This window comes from Amphibalanus amphitrite, unplaced genomic scaffold (genome assembly GCF_019059575.1).
Source record: "Amphibalanus amphitrite isolate SeventyFive unplaced genomic scaffold, NRLGWU_Aamphi_draft 000206F_arrow, whole genome shotgun sequence".
In the NCBI taxonomy this organism is placed as follows: Eukaryota; Metazoa; Arthropoda; class Thecostraca; order Balanomorpha; family Balanidae; genus Amphibalanus; species Amphibalanus amphitrite.
In genome coordinates this window covers 743,459-765,027 of record NW_024881701.1, presented here as the reverse complement: position 1 = coordinate 765,027, position 21,569 = coordinate 743,459, and the positions used below count along the sequence as shown (strand labels likewise).

The window sequence follows — 21,569 nt, the reverse complement described above, 5'->3', positions numbered from 1 at the left end:
CAGGGAAAAATACGGCATGTGTAACTTGAAACTTCGAGCCCAGCGCTGCGCGGATTAATTGAGCCCCATCATTAGCCCCTCCACGCACCTGCGCCGTTCCCTCCCCCCAACCCGCATCACCCCGACTCAAAAACCCGTCTGGAGCTCCGCGCGCGCCGCTGTCGACGCTCCGTTCCCGCTGCCAGAGACTGTACGGGCCGCTGTCGGGCGCTGTACCGGCCAAAATTGGGTTAATGTCTCATTTGGCTGGCGGCGCGTCGGCCGGTCAGTCCGGTGGTTGGCGTCGAGCGGAGCGTGTGGTGGCGCGAGGTGCGCGGACGGACAGTGCAGTGGGCAGGCAGGCCGTGTGTGTACGACCCGACACCAGCCGGATACAGCCTCAGCCCAGGTGAGCCGCGGCCGGCTGACCCAGAGACGGGGTCCGGATGGGATGGTGGTGATAGGGGGTGAGGTGGGGGAGAGACTGTGGTTTGTTTCGGAGTGCGTGCGCGGTACGCTGGGGAAAACAGCGGGGTCTGTGAGCCAACTGGGCGTGTAGCATATCCAATTCTATACAGTAACTGATTTTGTGATCATGGATGTTGAACGTAAACCGACGGAGGAATCTGCACAGAGCGGTGCGCCACATTAAACTGCAGTTGACAGTTATGTGCCTACACATGATCCACATCCGGCATTCCTTGCATTTATAAGCATGAAAACAGAAAAGAAGGAGATCAAGCAATGAAAACAGGTGCTGGTTTCTCGGAAGCCATACTCCTTTTCCCTTACATTTAGAATGATCTACATACTTAGCCAAGCTAAAGGCGATTGCTCTCGTAATTATTATGATGTAGTTTTATTATTCAACTACGAGTATTTAATTCAGAGTTGTTTGAAAGGCTCCCTTATTTGTATTCTGTAACACACAATGCCACACTAAAATCCGAGACAACAATCCATTTTCATCAAAACTGTAGGGTAGGTACCTATAAACAACGAGGTATGTGCAATTAAAGTGACCATCCCACCTTAACATTAGTTTTGAGTTGAGATAGCCAAATTGGTGGCCATGGCCTGAAAATACCGGTTTGGGCACTCACAACATCGAAAAATGCTTTAATTCGGAGATATGGAATTTCAAACTTGCAGTTTTCGGATTCTAAGGGGCTAATGCATTGGTATGCCCCCTTAGAATTTGTGACGTCAGCGGAGGTCTAACAGTTTTTAAATCTTTTACTAAAACGTTTGGTAGCACGCGGTGGTATATGCTGCTTTGCGCGCAACAAATGCCGCACTTTCAAATAAAGTCGCTAGGAACAGCGGAGATCCCAAAAAAGTAAACAAAAGTAAAAGCCTAATATCTTGAAAACCGGTGAATATTTTTCGATGAAATTTGGTACATATTCGTTTTCGCTCTTTCTGAACCGAGCGACATCAATTTCATGCCAATTCATTAACTTTTTTGAAGGTGGGAGGGTCCCTTTAATAACTCAAGTCCTGAGATAGGATTGATGGACTAATAAGGCCAGCAAGCTATCAGGCTACTACGATGAGCCATGTTGGTCATTAACGTCGCAATTAATGCTGCATGCCGCTGGCCCGCCTGCTCAAGAACAGAACCACTATGTGTAGGTAACCCAAAGCATTCTTGAGGAGTCATTAATCGTTCATGCTGTTTTTCTCGCTGTCATTGTGAAGCATCGTTCGATGTTGTGCTTGTATTCAGACAGGTTTATGGGCTACTGACTTCTCCACTGACCTAAATACGTGACTCCCCACCTGTCGAACAAACTATGAGCTGTCGTCCACCGTCTAACCCAACAGCGCATGGCCCGCAGCGTGATGAAGGCTTGGTCTAAATGCCAGATGTTTGCAAACAGTAATTCATCATGTCCAATGTCACTTCCGGACGGCTTCGTAAGCCCAAAGCCACGTTTCAATGACCCCACGCCTTCTGGCATGGTGATCGTGGATAACCCGGATTACTTTGAATTAGTGAAGAAAGGTGCAGAATGAAAATTTCGTGGCGGTATCAATTATCTTGAGCATATCGTAAAACAGCTTGAATGCTGGTAAAATATGCAATGAGCTTACATATCTAAATCAATGGAACATTTATGAAATACTTAATGACCATATCGGCTAAGAAAGCTAATAAAGCTGTTAAAGGTATACCTACTTAAGTTCATTTTTCGCAATTGGTTCATCGAGTTCTTAAGTTAAAATACTTAGGACGAATTCTAGAACAAGACAATCTCGCGTCGACTCGCGTCAATCAAATAAATTGATTGCATTAAATTTGTACAGCGGTACCATATTTTAACAGCGGCATCATCACATTATCTCCGATATTCTCTCCGTCTGCGTCAGCTGGGAGCTCCACTCGCAGAGCGGACATCAGCACACGCTGCTGTCGGAGGACCCGTCTGGCTGTCCCAGAAAAGGCGGCCGCCGGCAGTACGGTTCGACCCGCTGTCAGCGGTCTCCTGACGGGCAGCTGACGCGCCACTGCCTGCCGCAGGAGCGCCGGATCCGCCGCAGGACGGCATGGGGCCGAGCGGGACCCTGCGGCGGACAGATGGCGGCCCGCCTCAGGGCAGGAGCTTGACCGCATGCTTTATCGACGCACAACACGTGGTGTGCCGTTAGTTTTGCACGGCGAATGGGTGCAAGAGGGGCGTTTGCAAATGTGCCTTGCATCACTTCCGCAACAGTTTCTTTATGCGATGTAGCGTCTAGTAGCCGCTTTACGAGTAAAACCTATTTTCAATAATGAGATTCATCGGTATATCTTAGCATTAAATACATGCATAACAAGTGCTGAAAGTTCATCGTCAGAAAAAGTTGCCAAGTACATATATTCGTCGGCTCTTTTAGATCGCTGGTAAGCTCGGCTGTCTTCCGGCACACCAACAACCGCATGCCTTCACGCACCGTTCGAACCTACCTCAAACAACAAACGGAACGTGACGGTTTTAATGAAGCCCATCCATCGAGCGGGCACCAGCTTCCTGCACGTTAAACGCCTGTTTACACGCCCAAATGTATGTCAAACCCTCCTCCGGAGCGAAGCGCATTGTCATTCGCCTTTTGTCTTATCGAACATCTGTTGACTCGTGCTAATCAGCAGCCTCAAAAGCTAGCCATCCGCGGTGACTAACGGTATCCGTTCGGCGTGTGGGCTACCCAGAGACGAGGGACGAGCTCCAGCCACGTGGTCGGATTCGACCACGCTCGGAGACAGCCGACTTGGTGTTATTTTCCTATGTTCTCATGCAGTCTCCGCGGCTGCTGGTGCTAGCGCCCTGTTCTATACCGAGTGCACTGCAGTCCCCGGGCGGCCAGCCGGCCGGTTCCGTCTCGGCCGCCCTAACCGGGTCACCCGCTATGTGGCTGGGCGGACAGACAGCAGCGACGGCCGTTTGAGGAAGTAACGCCGTTCAACCGATGTTATGTCGCCTTATCGGGGAGCTTGTGTCGTACCGGCGTCGCCACTCTGCAGATCGCAAGATTTCAGGAAGTACCGTGGACGTTTGCACGCCAAACTACGCACGCAGTCCGCGGAAGACATTCCGTCTGCGCTGCTTATCCTGTTCACACTCCAACACAGGTTCGGTGACCTGTTGCCGACAAAAATGCCGTTTTCGGCTGTGTGTGCGTCGGCGGAGTTCGTTGACCTAGTGCGGCAGTTGGGCGACTAGGTGACGACATCACAGCCCGCTGGACGGCTGCACGGGCGTGTCCAAGGCCCGAGCCGAGGCCGTGCGGCCGTGCCGAGACCGTGCCACTTCCGCGGCCGGCCGAGCGGAATCGGTCCGCGCGCCAATCGGTCCAGCAGGACAGCGGCGTGGTCAGGCGCAGACCCATGGATGGGCTATCCGGCCACAAAGTCAGAGCTTGGCAAGGTCCCAATCAAACCAGCTGCAGCCGGGCGATCGCCCAAACGACCACTCGACCAGTCCGGATGGCCGGACAGAGGGCGATGCTGAACCGGAACAGCCCACATTGATGGAGAGATAACGACTCTGTCCGAGCCCAGTCACTGCCGTGCGTGGCTTCACAACTGACGAAGACCTTGTTTGCAGAAGACCGTCTGCAGATGTGCTCCTTCGTCAGCCAGGCATCGGCTTGCTGCAAGTACCGTTCTTGTCCGGCTATTGTTGAGGTGTCCTGGTGCATGCGGCTGATGTTTTTGCTGGAGCCGGTTTACACCTTGTGCTGCGTCGGAGGGTTTTTGTTGAGCCGAAACGGCCAGGTAACTGTCCTATATTCACTTGAACCAGGTGTTTGAACAGGCAGCCATCGGTCAGCCAGAGGCTAGGGACCGGGTTAAAAATTTACGTACATCCGTTAATCATTACGATTGGCTGTTTTGCGCACTTCGACGTGATTCGATAAATATTTTATCGACATTTGCCACTACCCAGAGGATATTTATGACAAAATAGAATGAAGCCTACACTTCGACAGTCAATGGTTCTGCCAGTTGAGTCTTCAATTCACAGTCTCGTCAATTCACAGTCCCGTCAATTCACAGTCCCGTCAGTTCACAGTCCCGTCAGTTCAGCCATGTCCTGTCAGTCAGTTCAGTGTTCCGCGTTTCAGCGGCCGAGATGGCCACTGGATCGTTCCGATGTGGCGCCGCTCCGCTGGCGGCGCCGGTCCGTCGACCGACAACAGGGTCACGCGGCGACCTCCGACCCTCCCTCCCTCCTCCCCTCCCTCTGAGATCGGGGGAGAGGTGTACGACACGCTCCGAGTATAGAACGGAACCGGATGCCACCCCTCAGCCTCTCAGAGCCCTCGGAAGTAGTCGGAAACGACAGTCATCTCCGAGGACAAGACTCCTAATCCGTCATCTGATGTCTTGTATGACGAGGCAGTCCCACCCTTGCAACTGCAGGGTGTTGCAGTTTCAGGGTTTGGCAGTGATTGCAACACGCAGATCCGGCCATGGTTCCAGGAGTGGCTGGCTGACAGGATGCGGGGTGCGCGCTCTGAGACCGGAACTGGGCAGTGACGACAGCGCGGTTTGGAAATTGTTATGGCTGTCTCTGCCTTATATGATGCATAGTTATCAAATAGCACACAATGCGCTTTGATTTGAGCATATAGATCGTATCTACAAACATTTTAATCAGCTAAACAGACCGCTCCACAAAATCGGAAACGGACATTCAGCTCAATGAAGTAATCCTCGCAGTATGTAGAATCGCTAAAGGACACCTGCCGACAATCCAACTGCAGCAACAAATCCAATAGCGGCAGTCCGGGCGGCGCAGCGGTCAACCACCGCGTGCCGCTCCACCTTCCCCTATCAGCTCGGCACCAGGCACGCGCCCTCCACCGTCATATAATCGGCGGCTGCAGCGTCACGTGTTACCCAACTGCGGCCTGTCATCCCAGTCCGGGTGACCGGGGCAGCAGCGTGCAGACGGCGCGGCGGCGGCGCCGGGGTCGCCGACCGTTGCCTCATCGCGCCCGCTCGGGACGGGTGTGTGGACCCGTGGGGAGGGGGGAGGGGGATGGTGGACAGTAGGGCAGCGTAGTGGGATTCCGGAGGGCGTGTGGACCCGTAGGGCAGTGGGGGAGGGGGAGGGAGATAGTCGACAGACAGCAGCCGCGTAGCGTGGTGGGAGGCTAGTGGGGTGGGGCGGTGAACCCGCGATGATACAATGGGGCTGTGGGATGATAGAGGTGTGGAGTTGCCTGGTAAGGGCAGTAGCTGTGATGACTAACACTGGTGACACAATCGGCTGTAAGTTGACAGGTGATTCATAGCAGAGATAATTCACGACTGGGTCGGGGTATGTGTGATATCATCTACAGAGAGACATTTGTAGCATTCTACTTTGACTGCTGCAATCCACTGTCTGCGGCGATTAACACGATATCGAAATAACGGTGGACATTTAAATATAATCTTACCATCAGTGTGCCCACATATGCACTCATTTAGATGATTACTGGGGGTGATTCGGCACTTTTGTCCCGTGGCGCTCGAAAATAGCTCAACATCGGCCGCAAACACGTGGTCGCTATGGTCTGCACCAATTATAATATGCCCGAGTCATTCAGAGACCGATTCAGAGCCGTGTTTAACACACGTGCGTATTGTGACAGCGGCACGACTTCTCTCGAGTCTTTTAGGAACCATCCCGGATTCAGTACTTGCACCACTGACCCACCAACCCAAAAAGTCAGCTGACACAAAGACGGGGAGTCCCGGACAGCGACACCACCCTCGGTGACATAGGGAACGTCCAGCGAGCAAGATCATCCTCTACACAATGCATGAGCCGGTCGACCGGACATGCCGGAGAACTATGGTGCGCAAAGTGAGCTCCTTCTGCTATCTGTGGTATGTACTCCGTCACAGATACCGGGGCTGACCGGAGGGGATCAGCCGAGGGGGTGACCCCTCACTGACCTGTATTCGTCCCGGGGTCGGGTGATGACGGGTCACCCCCCCCCCCCCCGGCGAGGTGCTCAATCCCAGGTCGGGGACGCGGCGCGGCGGCTGCGACCTTGGCCGAGTGGCTGCACTCTGTCAGTCGGTCGGTCGGTCGGTCGGCGGCATTGGCTAACGGTCGTCCGCTCGGCGCTCACCCCCGCCGCTGCCTCCGCGTATAGCCGCCGCCGCCGCTGCCTCAGCGGCAGTCGTGCCTGTATAACGGGCATGTCTCTGCGGCCAGGAGTCGCCGCTGTGCTGTCATCAGACTAACCACAGGACCCGCCTTCCTTTCCCGCTCCTCCCCCGCGGTCGTCGTCGGCCGCAAGGATGTCATCCATGATGGGAGGACCCGGATGATTGGTCGCGTACGCTCAGAGCTGAGACCACAGAATTGTCATCCCTCGCTGAGATCCAAATATCAGTGGATGCGGGTCACTCACCGTGCGGTTATTACGTGGGCGAGGGCTGAAGTGACTCACTCTGAAAGTGGATGGTGTCACATGGCTCCGCCTCTGGATGACATCAGGAGGTCGTTAGAGGTGACTGACCGGTCACACAATACAGCGGCCGCGACTCTCTGCATGCCTCGCCAAAGTAACCATTGCTGGTCGCTGAATGTCTTTTCAAAGCGCCACTCTTGCAATGGACACAGTGGATCGTCACTGCAATTAGGCAGCATAGTCACCGGCTGGGTGCTCTCAATGGAACGACAGTGCTGATCTCAGCACAGGCGGCGACCCCAATAGCGGAGAGCCCAGCGCTCCACCCACAGGGGTGCGTCTAGGGTGTGTCGGCGGCACCCTACCTCGTGGGGCGCCGCTGCTCCAGACACCCATTGAACAGCGGCCGGTCTGTGTACAGTCGGTGACCTGATCTACTTGCATTTCGGCTGGTTGTATAGTATAGTCGGTGGAAGACGTTGCAGATCGGGACACCGAGATTGGTCCGTCAGGTGAGCGGCAGTAGGCGGAGTAGCAGAGGAGACACGTTAAGGTGCGGACCGATTTGAATATGCCATAACGGGACGTGACGAACCGACTGTACGGGTGAGCCATGCCTTTGCATAATTCGTGAGCGGCCACCGTCAATGGGTCTGTTGTTGGGTACTATTTCAAACGAACATCATGATGCTGCGTTTTTCGGCACCGGCTCGGCTACCGACCACAACAGCTGACTTTATTTTGGGCACACCATGGAGTCATTAATGTTTAATTCAGGAGCTTCCCCCGGCCAACCTGTTTGGGTTAACTTCCTTCCAAATTCGGGACAGAAATCTGATGAGGCGACGCCTTTACAGTAATAATGCGTAAATAGGCCAACAGTAACCAATCATTCAAAAATGATATATGTCGGTGACGAGTCGTATGATAATTTAAAAATGGAGAGATAAAACATTTTTTTTTCTCATAAAAATGTGCATTTTATGAAGGTGTAGAAAGCGCCCACACGTCGTCTCACTGCAGCCACAATGCAGTAATGCCTACCGGGGCAATTCCAGCGCCGTTCATTACTTTTCCACCCATCCCTGTATCTGGGTCCTTTCTTCCAACTAGCACATTGCATTTCTTATCTGCATCCCTATAAATTGGCCCGCCACTTTCGTTGTATCCTCCGGGTCAAGACCTCCCAGGTACCCGCTGTGCACCCTTTACGAGTAGGCATCCTTCCTAGCTATGCACCCGCACTTGACGGTTCACGGCTGATATACACCAACTTCTCAGCCCCAGCGCGGCGAGCAGTGGCACAGCGCGGCGAGCAGCAGCGCAGGCGGCGCGGGAAGCAGTATGTGGGTCAGTAGAGAGTGGTCTTCCAGCTGCGCCGACCGTCGCGTCGGCCCGGTAACATCGGAGGGCACGCCGTGGATGATACCGTCTGTGCTGGGCGGGCCCTGACGGCAGAAATAGACAATTTTGGTATCTTCAGGACCAGAAGCTTGAGCTGGAGATGTGTGTGTTTACGGAAAGACAGGTGCCACACAAATTGGGCCATCGATAGTCCGCGTGTCTGTATCTAGCTGATGCCTCTGCTGATGTCTGTATGCCTGATACGCATAGATATTCGTGGAAATAATGGATCATACGAACTGGGGCGTTTCCGACCCAAAGCAGGGTTGTTTGCTCACTCTGTGGAGCTGAACAGGTGGTCTACATGCGTGCCATTATAACTGCGAGCTGTTGTTCATTGTAAACAAACACCGTCGTTATAGACGCACAAGACATCCACGCACTGCCGGTTCCCCGCCCCGCAGCAGGTGCGGGCTTTGTCTGCATTGTTGTCGGTAGGTCCTTCCCTAATGGGCGAATTAAACATGATTTCCTTTGACTGGTGCAGTCAAGCGTGGTCTCTATAATGAGTGGTCCACTCGAATTAGGCCTTCCAGTTCATCGACTAATACCGTAGCCTGCATAGTTGGCATTCTGTTGTAGTAGCTCGGATTATGGCTCACTTTATCGGCACCTGCCACTTGGTACACGAGCTGTCCATAGCAAAGCGTGCGCCCGGCACTAGGTTTTACCGTGGGAACTAGAACAGCGACCCACGCAGACGCTGACAGAATGCCGCGCACGTTTGAGGTTTACATGGTAACGGTGCGTGAAACACACGGAATTACAATCTAAATTGCCTGCCGTTTGTGGTCAGCAAAGAATGACTGGAAACCGCACACGAGAGATGCGGAAAGCTTAGCATGGATTCACCATTGGAAGGCCAATCATCAGCTTCGTTTATAAATAGCATATCGATGGTAAGAATAACACGTTATTCTTGTATCAGCCAGTTATGTACTGGATCTACTGAGTGTTGTGCGAGTTTCAAGGAGTGCCCAGAAGAGTGTGCCACCCAGTTCCCACAAGGATCATAATCCCAAATCGGATCACCGCGGCGAGGCACTTCTTTATGTAGACCACTGCATAGACGCACTGGTAGCGCGGAAGCCTAGCATGATGAAAGTCCATTCGTCACCACTCCTGCAGTTTCTCACAGCTGCACCATCCGTCCGGCGTGTCTCGTCCCTGCGGAGACGGCATTACAAGCCAACTGCCGCTGATAAGCCCTCGAGCCGAAATTAGTGACGCTGACCCCGCGGCATCAGCGCGAGTTTCACTGCACGCCCGAGCGGCGGCCGCGCCCGCCGACACCCATGGTCGCTGAGCTGGGCGAGGAATACACGGACGGCTCGGCCGCCCGACCGCGTCACCCCAGGCGTGCTGTATGAACTGGTTGGGCCACTCAGCTATTTCATACGAACAGCGAGGTGTGATGGATCACTCCGCGTTGCGCCGCACGGTAACAGGGAAACAGGGTCAGCGCGGCGCGGCGCCGCCGGCCCAGTGGCGGCTTTATGGATTTATACGGGCTCGTCCGCGGGTGCGGCTGGTTTTATCACATGGACCAGTGGTGGCGCCGGTTTGCCCATCGGTGGCAAACTAGGAAGTGCGGACCTCAGCTGGTGTAGGACCTCAATTCCAGTGAATAATGATAATACACAGAGCTCGGCTGGAACAGAGGCACTACAGTGACTACCGCATCTCAAGTGTCCCAAATCATTTACAACCGCCTTCCGAGGGACCGTTGGCCGCCTAATTTACCACTCCTGATTGGAGCCTGTCTGTCCGTCCTTCCCCACGTTTGAGTACCAGGGATGGTTGGGCACCGCTGGTCCCGGCCGGCTCCGGACAGACCCCAAAGTCCAGGTCGAGTGGCAGCCCACGCCGGACGTCGCGCTATCAAAAACACCTCCGCTGATGGCCGATAAAGAAGTAGGTTCCGCCACTGGTGGGTTTTTGCGCGCTCGGCGATTGGCTCCTTATCGTGAGGTGACCGGCATTTGGTAAAAAGTCGCCCAGTTTAGGTGTTAATGTTCAACCGGTATTTTCGTGGGCCATCCGAACAAGTCCTGCTATGAAGTGGAAGCGTATTTCATATCGGGCGTTGCACGAATATTTCATACTAATTTTCTGTAAAAACAGAAAAAGCTCATTGTTCAAGCTTTGTTTGTGCATACTTGAAGACGTCATAAAATGCATTGCATCATCGTTTGCACTGTTGTTAGGGAAATCCAGAAAAAATACATTTCCTTACGCTCGCTTTATGTGATAAAGTCATCAGCTTGATGTCACTAGAAGGCCTTCTTAGGTCATCTACAATTCACCTAGGGATCCCGTCTCTGCGGTTCAAACTCCAAATCCTTAATCCACTCTCCCCATTCCAATCACGTCCTCAATGAACGCCCCACTTCGGCCCAGCCCGCGAGGCTGAGGTGTGGCTAGTTTCCTGTGCCGCTATCGTCACCGAAACGACCAATGGGCGTCTGCTCCAAATCTGCACCACGACGGGCTGAGCGACTGCAGCGAAGCATAGAAACCTAACCCGGAGACTGCATTCTGTGCGACCGCGAGCACCGAGATCCTCGGGGGCGTCCTAGTGGCTTGCTATCGAGCCGATACGGATATGTGATTGCTGATTGACCATGACTGCTATATTTAATGATACTTTATGCCTCGATCTCTGTGTAACGCCCCTCTGTTCCGGTTTCAGAACTATGTCCGCTCAGATGACTTCTAGAGGTTGATGGCGGCACAAGTGCAGGTAACCACACGGGAAGGGCTTCCTGGCTATCACGGAGCGCCCACGCTGAGTTCACGTATACCGCTCAATGCGGAAATGACCGACCTAGAACACCCACCATGCATTGTCGTTTAATTGTCACCCTGTGTTCAGTAGGATGTCACAAAATAGTCCTGAGGCACACGACACTTTTCGTGTGAGACTTTGTCACGGCGTGTCAGTTTCTATGTAATGGGTTAAAACAAAGGGTAATTTTAGATCACTAATAACACATAATTGTAAAGAGCGGTGTAAAGCGTAACGCGTCCGTAACGCGACATTAACTCGGGAGAATTGCGTCGATAAGTCAGCTCGAAGCAGAAGCGAGGCTCGTCATTTTCGGTCCCGTGCTCCCATCATCGTTCCGTGTCGTTCCGAGAAGTGACATGGCTCGCCACCCGTGTCGTTCTGGAGGACAGGCAGAGTCTGCCAGCCGTGCAGCTCAGAGCCAGTGTCATGTCCTAGTTCTGAGAGGCATCATTCTTGTAAGGGCTAATAATTCCCACGCTACTCTAGAAAAGGCTGCCGTAATCCCATAAAACCTTATGGAAACTAGCACATTTTCGCGTTGTCCTGAGAAGGGGGATAGTGGACAGATGGGTAACTCGCAGTCTAGTTAGCATGCATCTACCCTGTAAGCCTGACGGGGTCCATGCGAGCTCAGTGTGGCTCAGCCCAGTCCAGCGCCTCCAGCTCAGCTCACGCCGATCAGCTCAGCACAGCTCACGCCGTTCAGCTCAGCTCTGAGCTCACGCCGTTCAGCTCCACCCTGTGAAGGCGATTTGTAGCCGATCCCACGGTGGCTTTCCTCGTTCCCTGGTCCGCCAGCCGATAGCAGTGGCGTTTTTGCACGAACTGAGCGCAGTGCAGCACGGAAACACTGCAGCGCAGCTGAGTCGTCCGCCGGTGGCGTGTGTCTAGATCGGCTACTGTTGGCCCCATCGGGGGTCAACGGCCCCTCCGGCGTGACGAGCGTGGGACGGGGTGGCGGTGTGGCTATTTTAGATTTCTCTGACGATTTTGGTCTATCGTGCGGTTTGCGTTGATGAAGGATGTGTCACTGTGCTGTGAGAAGTGATGAAGTGTGTGGACTGGGAGACCATGCAGCTGTCTTCAATGGACGGTTGCTGTTCCCGAGTCCCCAGTTCGCTCTGCAGCTGCCGGTGATTCGGGGGCGACGGATGAGACCGCGGTGCAGCGGAACCGCTACATCCTCCTCCGGCCCGTCTCGGTCGGCCTAATCACGACACATCCTCCGGCGGGCGGCCTGCGCGCCGACCTCCCACCTCGCACACCGCCGCAGGCCGCAGCGGCGACCCCACTTCCCGCAGCGCGCGCGCGCCGCCCGGCGTCGTTAGGAGCCGCGCGTCGGCCGGTGACCGCGCCGGGCGTTGCCCCCGGCCCAGGAGCCCGGCGAGTTTCTCCGGGCGTAGTTTCGCCGGCGACCCTGATGCGTCGTCAGCCGTGCACGCCGCCGGCACAGCGCGGCGCGCGCCAACTTTTTGCCGCCGGCGCGCCACGGCCGGCGCAGGCGCCGCGTTTCGCTTTCGTCAATGGCGAATTGTTGTGTGGCGAGGGGCGGCGCCGGCAGCGTCACGAGGGTGGCCATCGTCCACGCCCGGTCCGTGGATCGACGCCATTGTTGAGGAAGAAGTGGGGCGGTGGACAGATCGTCATGGCGAGTCGCTACGGTGCGCTGCAGCTGCAGGAGCAGAAGTACCGCCACCACACCACCCTCCGCCTCCAGCGCCGCCGGGGCAGATGCTAATGTCGCGCCCGGTGGTCAAAGCCGTGTTCGGCCGCCATTATGCATTCTTATCGGCCGGAGAAAGTTACGGCTGGATGCCGCGCCGCCCCTCGGCCGGCCGGACCGGCACCAGAGGCGTGCCGGCAGAGCGACCGGCCGCGTATCGACGGATCCATGTCAGACGGACCATCTGCGGACCGCAGCCGGTAGTGGCGAGTTGCCGACCGGGGACGACGGACCGGCTGCTCGCGACGCACCCGTGTCACGTGCGTGGTCCTTCGGGCCGTAACGTGGAGCTACGAGGAACTCGTAGTTCGTACAGTGGGTCAGACGGCAGAGGAGTGATGGACAGCTGCTGACAGACAGCTGCTGACAGACAGCTGCCTAGAGGCGGCTGCTGAGGAACAGAGCCTGACAGACGGCTGCTGATGATTAGCTCTGATCGTTCGATGAGATCCTTATATCGGAGGTGGAGAGTTTGGGAGAAAGATGCCTGTTTCTTATCGCTCTATCGGCGGGACATTTTAGTTAGTGTAAAAAAATCGTTTTATATTTTCTTTTGGGTGTCATTCGTCCAGTCCACATGTACACTTATGCCAAAGTTCTGCTACTGAAGGATCACACCATGCGTAGCAATTGAGGCACTCCCAACACCGTTGGGGTTCGGCACGGGGCGCGGCTGCAGCTGATCTGGAACATTGGTTCCATTCAGACCCGGTGGCGCAGTGGCACACCCGCTGTGGGTCCGCTGTCTCCTGCAGGGGCGGTGGCCGGGGCGGGTGCCGTGTTTTGGTGCATGGACCAGGCGGCGGCACGCAGCTGACCCGACCTGACCGACCCGGCCCACATCCGCGCCACGCTCGTCGCCGCCGCGCCGCGTTCGACGTCAGTGCGCCGCTATCGCCGGCGCGGCGCTTTTTCGACGGAAACGGCGATCGGGCGATAGCCTGGTCTTGATCACCACCGCATGGCATGGCGATAAGGGTTTAATGACCTGACCACCGCGGCATGGGCCACGTCGAACCAACGCCCATTCCGATCGCCATTCGGCGAATACAGACCGCTGCTGGCCTCGATCTAGTAGTGACGTTGGGCCCCAGAAGCAGCCCAGCTCGACTCGTAGGAGAGCAAACACTTGTAGTTTGTACCCTGCTTCTGCAGGGACTGGCTAGCGTTGTCTTTCAGCTTCTATTCGAGCGATCTGGCCATGATCTAGCGATGATCAGCATCCGCCTTGGCATCCATCCTATTCGCAAGATCCGTCCAGGTGAAATCGGAACCACCAAATACGAATTGACAGATCATGCTGCTGCACTGCTTTGGTCATCCGGCGAGCTATGCTGCCGTTCGGCCCGTCCTACATTCAAAAGTGAACTCGAAGTCGCATGCCACAGCGTTGCCAAAAACCAGCCTGTCATCGCGGAGCAATTTATCAGAAATTGCCATTTCCTGCGGCGTGACGGACGCCGACGCTGATGGTTGGATCTGAAATTGTGGTGAAAAAGGCGCTGGGCTGTATCCGAAGCCACAATCGCATTGTCGTTCGGCACACACGACACACTTTGCGAATACCTCGCACGGCGGGTTAGTAATGCTAAGCTCACTAGCATGCGGTTGATAGTAAAGCTCTAATCCTGCTTAGTCGGTACGGGCGTTACCGGCGTCGTACAGCTCATGATTCTGGACTTACGCTTCCAGCCGTGGAAGTCGTGATTCGACTATCTGGGCCGTTGCTGGCTGCGGCAGAAATCACCGGAACCTGTGAGTCCGGATCAGGAGCTTACGGATATCACAGGCGGCAGACCCACCAACAGAACAGACCGGGGATTGGGACGGACAGGAATTCGAATGGTGCCTTGCTGGGGCGATTCCTAGAACCCCTGCGGAACTGGCTGTCCGCGCTGGACCTACATTCTGGAAGACTTGGACTACTTCTGCCGCCCGTCTGGTGGAACCCAGGAAATGGTGCCGTCCAGCAGTCATGTAGTTGCAACAACTGTGGGCAAAGAGGGAACTTTGCAATAATGACTGGTGTTCGACCAGTATAAACGGGTGATTTTAGGCCAGGAGGTCATAACGCCGGACCTATTGGTTTTCTACATACACGCCGGCCGAGGGGGGGGGGGCGGGTACGACCCCCCCCCCTCGCCGTTTCGCCCCTGGTGGAGCTAGCGCGTCGCGGGAAAGACGAGCGTGTGCGCCGTTACGAGACGCAGAGATTGGTACCGATTTTAAGGTCCTAGGTCAACCGGTGACCTCTGAGGTCAGGTCAAGTGCCCCAAGGTACGGTTCAGTTTTTGGTGAATAACTTCGCAAAAAAACGGCCGCAGAGCGCCGATTTTGGCAGCATCGTGTTCGCCTCGCTCAGGCGCGTCGAATGATATACTTTTTGTTCGGGTCAGGTCAACTTGGGGTGTTGACCTCAGGTCAAGGTCAGGTCAGCACCCCCAGGTCACGAAGTTGGTCGAAAGAGGTCATGTCGCATATCATTCGCTTCGGCAGGTCTTCCTGAGTCCATTGGTGACTTTCCCGAGTCGCTAGCTCAATTTGATCAAGAGTTATTGACGAAAAACTAATATGACCTTGATGACGTCATAAATGACGTCACGCAAGGTCAACATTGCAAAAGTGACGCATCAAACCTTGCAAGGAGTGCATCAAATCACGATTCTGTGTGCTTGAGATAGTTGGAGATCGTTCCCGGCGCCAGAATAGCAGTTTTCATTTTTCCCCATTGACTTATAATGGTGAGGTCACGAAAATGACCTGACCTCATATGACCTTTAGGAAAAATCCAAGATATACAAGCTGTGAGACTCATAATGGATACTAGATCCTGCAAGTTTCATTTCCCTGTGACATCTCCTCTGGCAGTGAGGGCGTTGCGAAGTTGCGACATCTGAAGACCGTGCAGAGGTTCACTTATGACGTCATACGTCAGTGACCTGACCTGACCCAAAAATGTGGTTGGTGTCAAAAGATCCGGCTTGGATCAAAGGTCAGGTATGCCAAGTTTCAGCTCTCTATCGCCAGCGTGTTCGGAGCTATCGCGAAAAAAAACCTATGGGGGGCGGCACCCGCCCCCCCCCCTCGGCCGGCGAGGGTTAAATGATTTGAGGCTGTCAACGGACCGACGTAATGAGCAGTGTCGCTATGTTCACGTAATTCTGTAAGCCAAGCTGTTTTCCTCTTCATCATCATGGCTTACAAAGAACGCCAGCTAAATACATACGACATTTTCAACATCCAACTATCGAGTTTCCTTGGTCTAGCATTCCGTCGACGACAACGGTTGCCTCCGCTTAGTCAAAAACTATGATATACGGGTGCGCAACTCCGTCACTGGATATGTTTCATTGCTTTCATTCGCACCTGCCCACAGCAGTTGACACTCTTGAGTAATGTCTGTCAGAAAACGTCACCATTTCACTGGGAATGAAGCGACAAGCAACACCAGATTACCTGCCTGTGCAGGTGCATCAGGAAGAGCAATTCATTGAATTTTGAACAGAGGTTCTGCGCTGAAGTTGCCATAGTAAATAAAGAAAAACATTGGTAAGCTTGCAAATGTTGCTCGATATGCTGCAAAACAGCCAAACCGCGCGCTTGTTTATTCTCACTAGTGTCACAAAAGGCGCATCAACTTACTTCAGTCTCCAGAGCATGAGGTGAAATTTTAGCATACCTATGCCTTATCTGAGGAATATAGGTACTCGTCAGTCCTAGATGCGCCGGAGGCTAACTACACTACAGCATCCCAGGCAGCCCGGAGTGTCAGGCGCTCCACGGCGCCGGCGTCCAGCGCACGTGACCGGCGCGCGGCCTCAATTCCGGCGCTGAATTATAATTTATCCCTCGTCCGTGCGGTGACTGCCGTCGATAATGCATAGTCGGCAGCCGGCACCGGCTTCGCCCGTGCACAGCCGGCGCACGTGTGCCGCATACGGCTCCGCGGCGCGCTGTTGACAGTCGCGGCGCGGTGCCGGCGTGTCCGGCGTGTTCGCTGCGTCCACTTTTACTTCTGAGTCAGCCGCCGGTCGTGTAGCTGCTAACGGTGCGCCGCTCGAGCTTCCTGGAGCTCGGTGGAGCCGCCGCCCGGGGCGAGACGAACCGCGTCGAGCTGGGGTTCGCAGAGGGAGCACTTTCGCAACTCAGCGTGTGAGCGGAGGGAGGGTGCTGCGTAGAACGTTCATTCACCACCCGCCTGACCTACTGATCACCCATGACGTCACGATACCGGAGAGCTCACACCCGGTACAAACTGGCGCCGCCGGCCTTGAGATGTGCGTAGATTGTGACGTCGCGGAGAGGGGTGGACGACGAACGATTTGTGGGGCGAGGTCGCTGGCTGCAACGCGCTGAAAGTGGCCCTGACTCACCCGAAGGCCGCCGCGCACAGTTCGAGGGAGTCAGTGACTCGGCGTCGGAGTTCATAGTAGGAGAACGGAGCGGTCATAATATTGTGAAATGGCTGCTGCCGGACGTCGCCCCGTGAGTCAGATTCCAGAAATAATTTCGACACCGGACCGACGGGCGTGGGTGACGCAGTTCAGCGAACATCGTCACAAAAATCACTCCACGTCTCCGAGAAAAGCCAACACTTCACTGGATTTTGTGATAGGCGCAGCTAAGGTTACACAATTTCCTTTCACAGCAGGCCTCTTCAGTGATTCATAAGTTTTATTACAGGGCATCATCCCTGTCGCTGTATCATGAAATACATTTAATTGCAGCTCCAGTAGCACTATCTGAATCTCAATATTAGCCCGAATCTAACTTAATTTCAATCCCATTCTGTCTTTTCTACCCCGATTCTTCACCAGTGTCTGACCAAAATTTCCGTTCTGTTTCAGGCACCGAGCATGCACCGTCGTCGTCGCGTCCGTTGGAAGTCTGATCTCGCCACTCTCGCCGCCGCCGCGCCATGAAGCTGTACCCGCAAACATCGCCCGACTCAGTGCAGGCGTGGAGCCAGGAGGACTTTGGCTACGAGCCCACTGACAGCAAGGCCGGCCTCCAGTCGGCCCTGGACACCATCTTCCGCTCACAGTCGCCCGTGCCCAGCTCCTCGTCGGCACAATGCGCCGCCGCATCGTCGTCCAGTTTCGCCGAGCTGAAGCCGGTGCCGCCACTGAAGGCGCTGACCCAGTGCGACTTTGTGGGCAGCTCGGTCGAGCCGGCGGGATCGCCCGGCGGGTACTACCCGGCGCCGGAGCCCGGCCCCGGCACGCCCGACCTCGTGTCCACCACGACCTCCGGTATGGGTGAGCTGCCCGAGGCGCTGCCGCTCAAAACTGAGGTCACCGAGTCGGTCATGATGAAACCGGCCGAGACCTGCGGCATCGACAACTACCTGCCCAACGACATGGTCGACGACGACTTCGCCTCGATCATCGGCACCGCGATGGTGGACCCGCAGCTCGCCGTGCCGGAGAGCATGGACCTGGGCAGCTTCACCAGCAGTGACATGCACGACCTGGAGGCATGGATCGAGGGCCAGTCGCAGGCGCAGCTGCGGTACAGCGCCGCCAGCTCGGCCGGCCTCGGCGGCCAGCCCCAGCAGGTGCACACCACCGTCCCCTACAGCACCTCCAGCCCCATGCTGCAGAACCTGCTGGCCGGCAACGGGTGCGCGCCCACGTTCGCCAGCAGCACGGCGCGGCCGCCGCCGCCGCCCGGCTACGGCATGCTGCACAACATCCAGCTGCAGCAGCGGCTGCAGCGGCCCCTGGTCACCTACAGCCCGCCCAGCTACTCCATCGAACCGCCCAGCAGCAGCAGCGGCAGCAGCGGAGGCAGCAGCGCCAAGAAGCGACGGCCAATCGTGTCAATGCCGATCGCCACCGAAGGCACCAAGGATAAGTTGGTGCACCGATGCACCATCTGTAACCGCGGCTTCCTCAACAAGTCCAACATCAAGGTCCACCTCCGCACCCACACCGGCGAGAAACCGTTCAAGTGTGAAACGTGCAATAAGGCGTTTCGACAGAAAGCACATCTCCTCAAGCACTACAACATCCATAAGCGCATCAGCAGAGACTGACCCCAGCTGTGCGCTAGCGGCCGGCGACGGCGCCGATTGTGCGAGGCGTTCGCGGCGCTTCCAGTGCTCGTTCGACACTCGTGGCGCAGTGTGCCGCGCCCGCGCCAGGTTCGTCTCTCGGGCGGCGTGCAATGCGGACGTGAGCGGCGCGCGCGCGCTGCGCGTCCATCTTTCAAGGTTGTCTCGGCGCACCGCGGGCCGGTCGTCGTCCGGCGGAGAAAGCCCGGCCGCCCACCTCCGCCGTCCGCCGCCCGTCGACCCACTGGCGGGTCAGTGGCTCCGGCGGCCGCGCGGCGCCACCTGTCACGCGCCGCCCCGGGCTCAGCGCGCCGCCGGGGCTGGCCCCCTGTCTCGGAGGAGGCCGCGGTGACCTGGCAGGGTCCGGCGCAGGGCCGCAGGGGTTAGGGAACGGATGGCAGGCGAGTTTTGGGAAAGGGCCGCGCGCCGGTCGCCGCCGCCGGCCGGCTAACACCAAAAGTGTTCTGGTTCCCAAGTGGGTCAGTCGGATCCAGCGACTGGTGAATCTGGGTCGACGGTCGGCGGCGCGGCGCGGCGGCAGTGGCGCATGCGCGGCTAGGAGCGGCGCAGTCGGGCGTGACGTCACCTGGTGTGTTGGTGGAGAGAGGGCCGGAGGAGCCGGGCAGAGGGGTGGACGCCGTCGGAAGCCTGCGCTGGGAACGGGGCCGGTGTGCGTGCGACGATCGACGATCGCGCGACTGATGGGACTGGTGATCGTGACTGACGGAACTGGTGATCACGACTGACGGGACTGGTGATCGCGACTGACGGGAAGTGGTGCTGACTGAAAGACTAGACTAGCGTCGTACCTGAGCGGTCAGTTGAGTGGTCTTTTTTCTAAGGGCTCTGTTCTTAGGTCTAGTGCTAACGGAATCATTCCTCTACGACAGACTGAAAGTCTTAAACGAGTATGTACGTTTTAGGTACACATCTACACACGCGAACCGACTCGCGCTCATCTAATGCATCTCGAGTATCACATCGACGACTCTAAAATAGCTGGTTCATGGGGGTTTCACTGGCGGCGCGGCGCGCGGCGGTGCGGCGGCCGGGCCTCGCCGGCTGCCCAGTCCGGTGGAAAGCGGACGTCCTAGATCTGTGTGACACTTTGGGCCGCCTCGGAGCCGCCGCCGGGCCGGGCCGGGCTGCTCGGGCTGACACCGGCGGCCCGGCGGCGCTCCGGTGGGACGGGTGCCACCGGCAGCGGCCGACCGGCGCTCCCAGCGCCCTCTGGCGCCGCGCAGGGGGCGGCCGTGTCGTCGCCAGCGCCCGCAGCGATCTGGGTCAAAGAACAAAGCCGGGTGGCGGCGCGGCCGGCCGCGGAAGCCACCAACGCCCGCTGTTGTCGCGGGCGGGCCCTGGGGCCGGCTTACAGGGGCGGCGAGGCGTTACGGGACGTAGGAGCGTTACGGGGTGGTAGGGACGTTAGGGGGTGCGCGGATGGCCGCGAGGGGTACTGGAGTGGACCTGGCGCCCGACTGGCTCGCCGGGTAGCGTCCGAGTCTCGAAGGTATCCGTATCCCCGCTGTGACCCGCCCGCCCGGCAGCGCTCGCCGCCCGTCGCCCGTAGAGTCTGCAATGTCCGTCTCCCTGGCCCGTCGCCGGCCAACGGCTTGTGATACACACCGTGGACAACCTGTCGATATTTATTGATGCCTTGTACGCGCCGCTCGCGCAACGTTTCCGTCCCGCTGACTGTACAAACGGTTCCCACCGCCGCGGGCGCACGTGCGAGCCCGCGGCGCCTCCGTCCGCGCCGCTCGCCCCTTCGGCCGCACCGCGCTGTTGTTGTGTTGTTCTAAGGTATTTCGTCTATTTATTTCCTTGTTTGGCTGGGTGCGGCGGTGAGCCGCCAGTGAGACTGCGGTGATGAGAGGCCCTCGAAAGCGGCACGTCTGTCCGGACGCTGAGCTGTTGTTGATTTTACTTGTTGCAATGACCCGTGCTGTTTTGTTAATGTCGGATCCAAAGGTAATTTTTGGATGTTTCGTCCTCCGTGTTTTGAGTGTGTCGGTTACTGCGAGTACCTATAGTTACCAGTAGAGGAGGGTCTTTTGATGTGTTCGTTTTATCATCACCTCAAGATACTTTATTGTGAAAGCCTGTAATAAAATGGAAACACATTCCGTTGGATGTAGGCTGACAGTAGCGATCATGTTTCAGTTACCATTTATTTAGTTGCGGTACCCGGCTTCGACCATTGTTTTATTTTATGTATTATCGCATCGCTTCCCTTTATGGCTTCGCTCATTGGTTATGGGAATGCCCGCAATATGTAAATATAGTATTTTGTTTCGTATGAGACGTGTCTCTTCTGCATGCCATCTATAAGCCGCTTTCTTCTTCGACTGCTGTCTTCTTCTCTGACTGCTGTCATCTATCAGACTGGTCAATAATGTCACCTGGCACTAACCGAAATTGGCATCTCGAAGATTGACATCACACGTTGACACTGTAAATTACTGCAAGTTTTCCGTTGACGTGGGACGCAATTGGACGAGTGGACGGATTTTACGTCCCAAATGCAAAGATGTACGTGGTTTATGGTAGAAACTAGAAATGAACAGATTAGAATGCGCCAACTAACCCACGCCCCAATGGGGGGAGGGAGAGGCTATTCATAGTCCCCCTCCCGTTTTTTTTTCTGGAATAACTTCTAAACCGCTTGACGTATCGACGCCAAACTTTCAGTACCTTCGGCTGCATCAATTTGACACATT

The 21,569-nt window shown here is 56.0% G+C and overlaps 1 protein-coding gene across 1 annotated transcript; it reads left to right on the top strand.

Moving 5' to 3' along the window:
- Window positions 1-251: 251 nt before the first annotated feature.
- On the top strand, window positions 252-20,975 carry LOC122385032 (transcription factor Sp7-like). Its single transcript, XM_043372989.1, has 3 exons — window positions 252-388; window positions 10,973-11,023; window positions 17,642-20,975. The coding sequence occupies exon 3, from the start codon at window positions 17,713-17,715 to the stop codon at window positions 18,829-18,831; it is 1,119 nt and encodes a 372-aa protein (XP_043228924.1). The 5' UTR covers window positions 252-388; window positions 10,973-11,023; window positions 17,642-17,712; the 3' UTR covers window positions 18,832-20,975.
- The last annotated feature ends 594 nt before the right edge of the window (window positions 20,976-21,569 follow it).

What these genes read in the sequence shown, in the direction of transcription:
- LOC122385032 (XM_043372989.1), top strand. Translation starts at nt 17,713, where the DNA reads ATGAAGCTGTACCCGCAAACATCGCCCGACTCAGTGCAGGCGTGGAGC.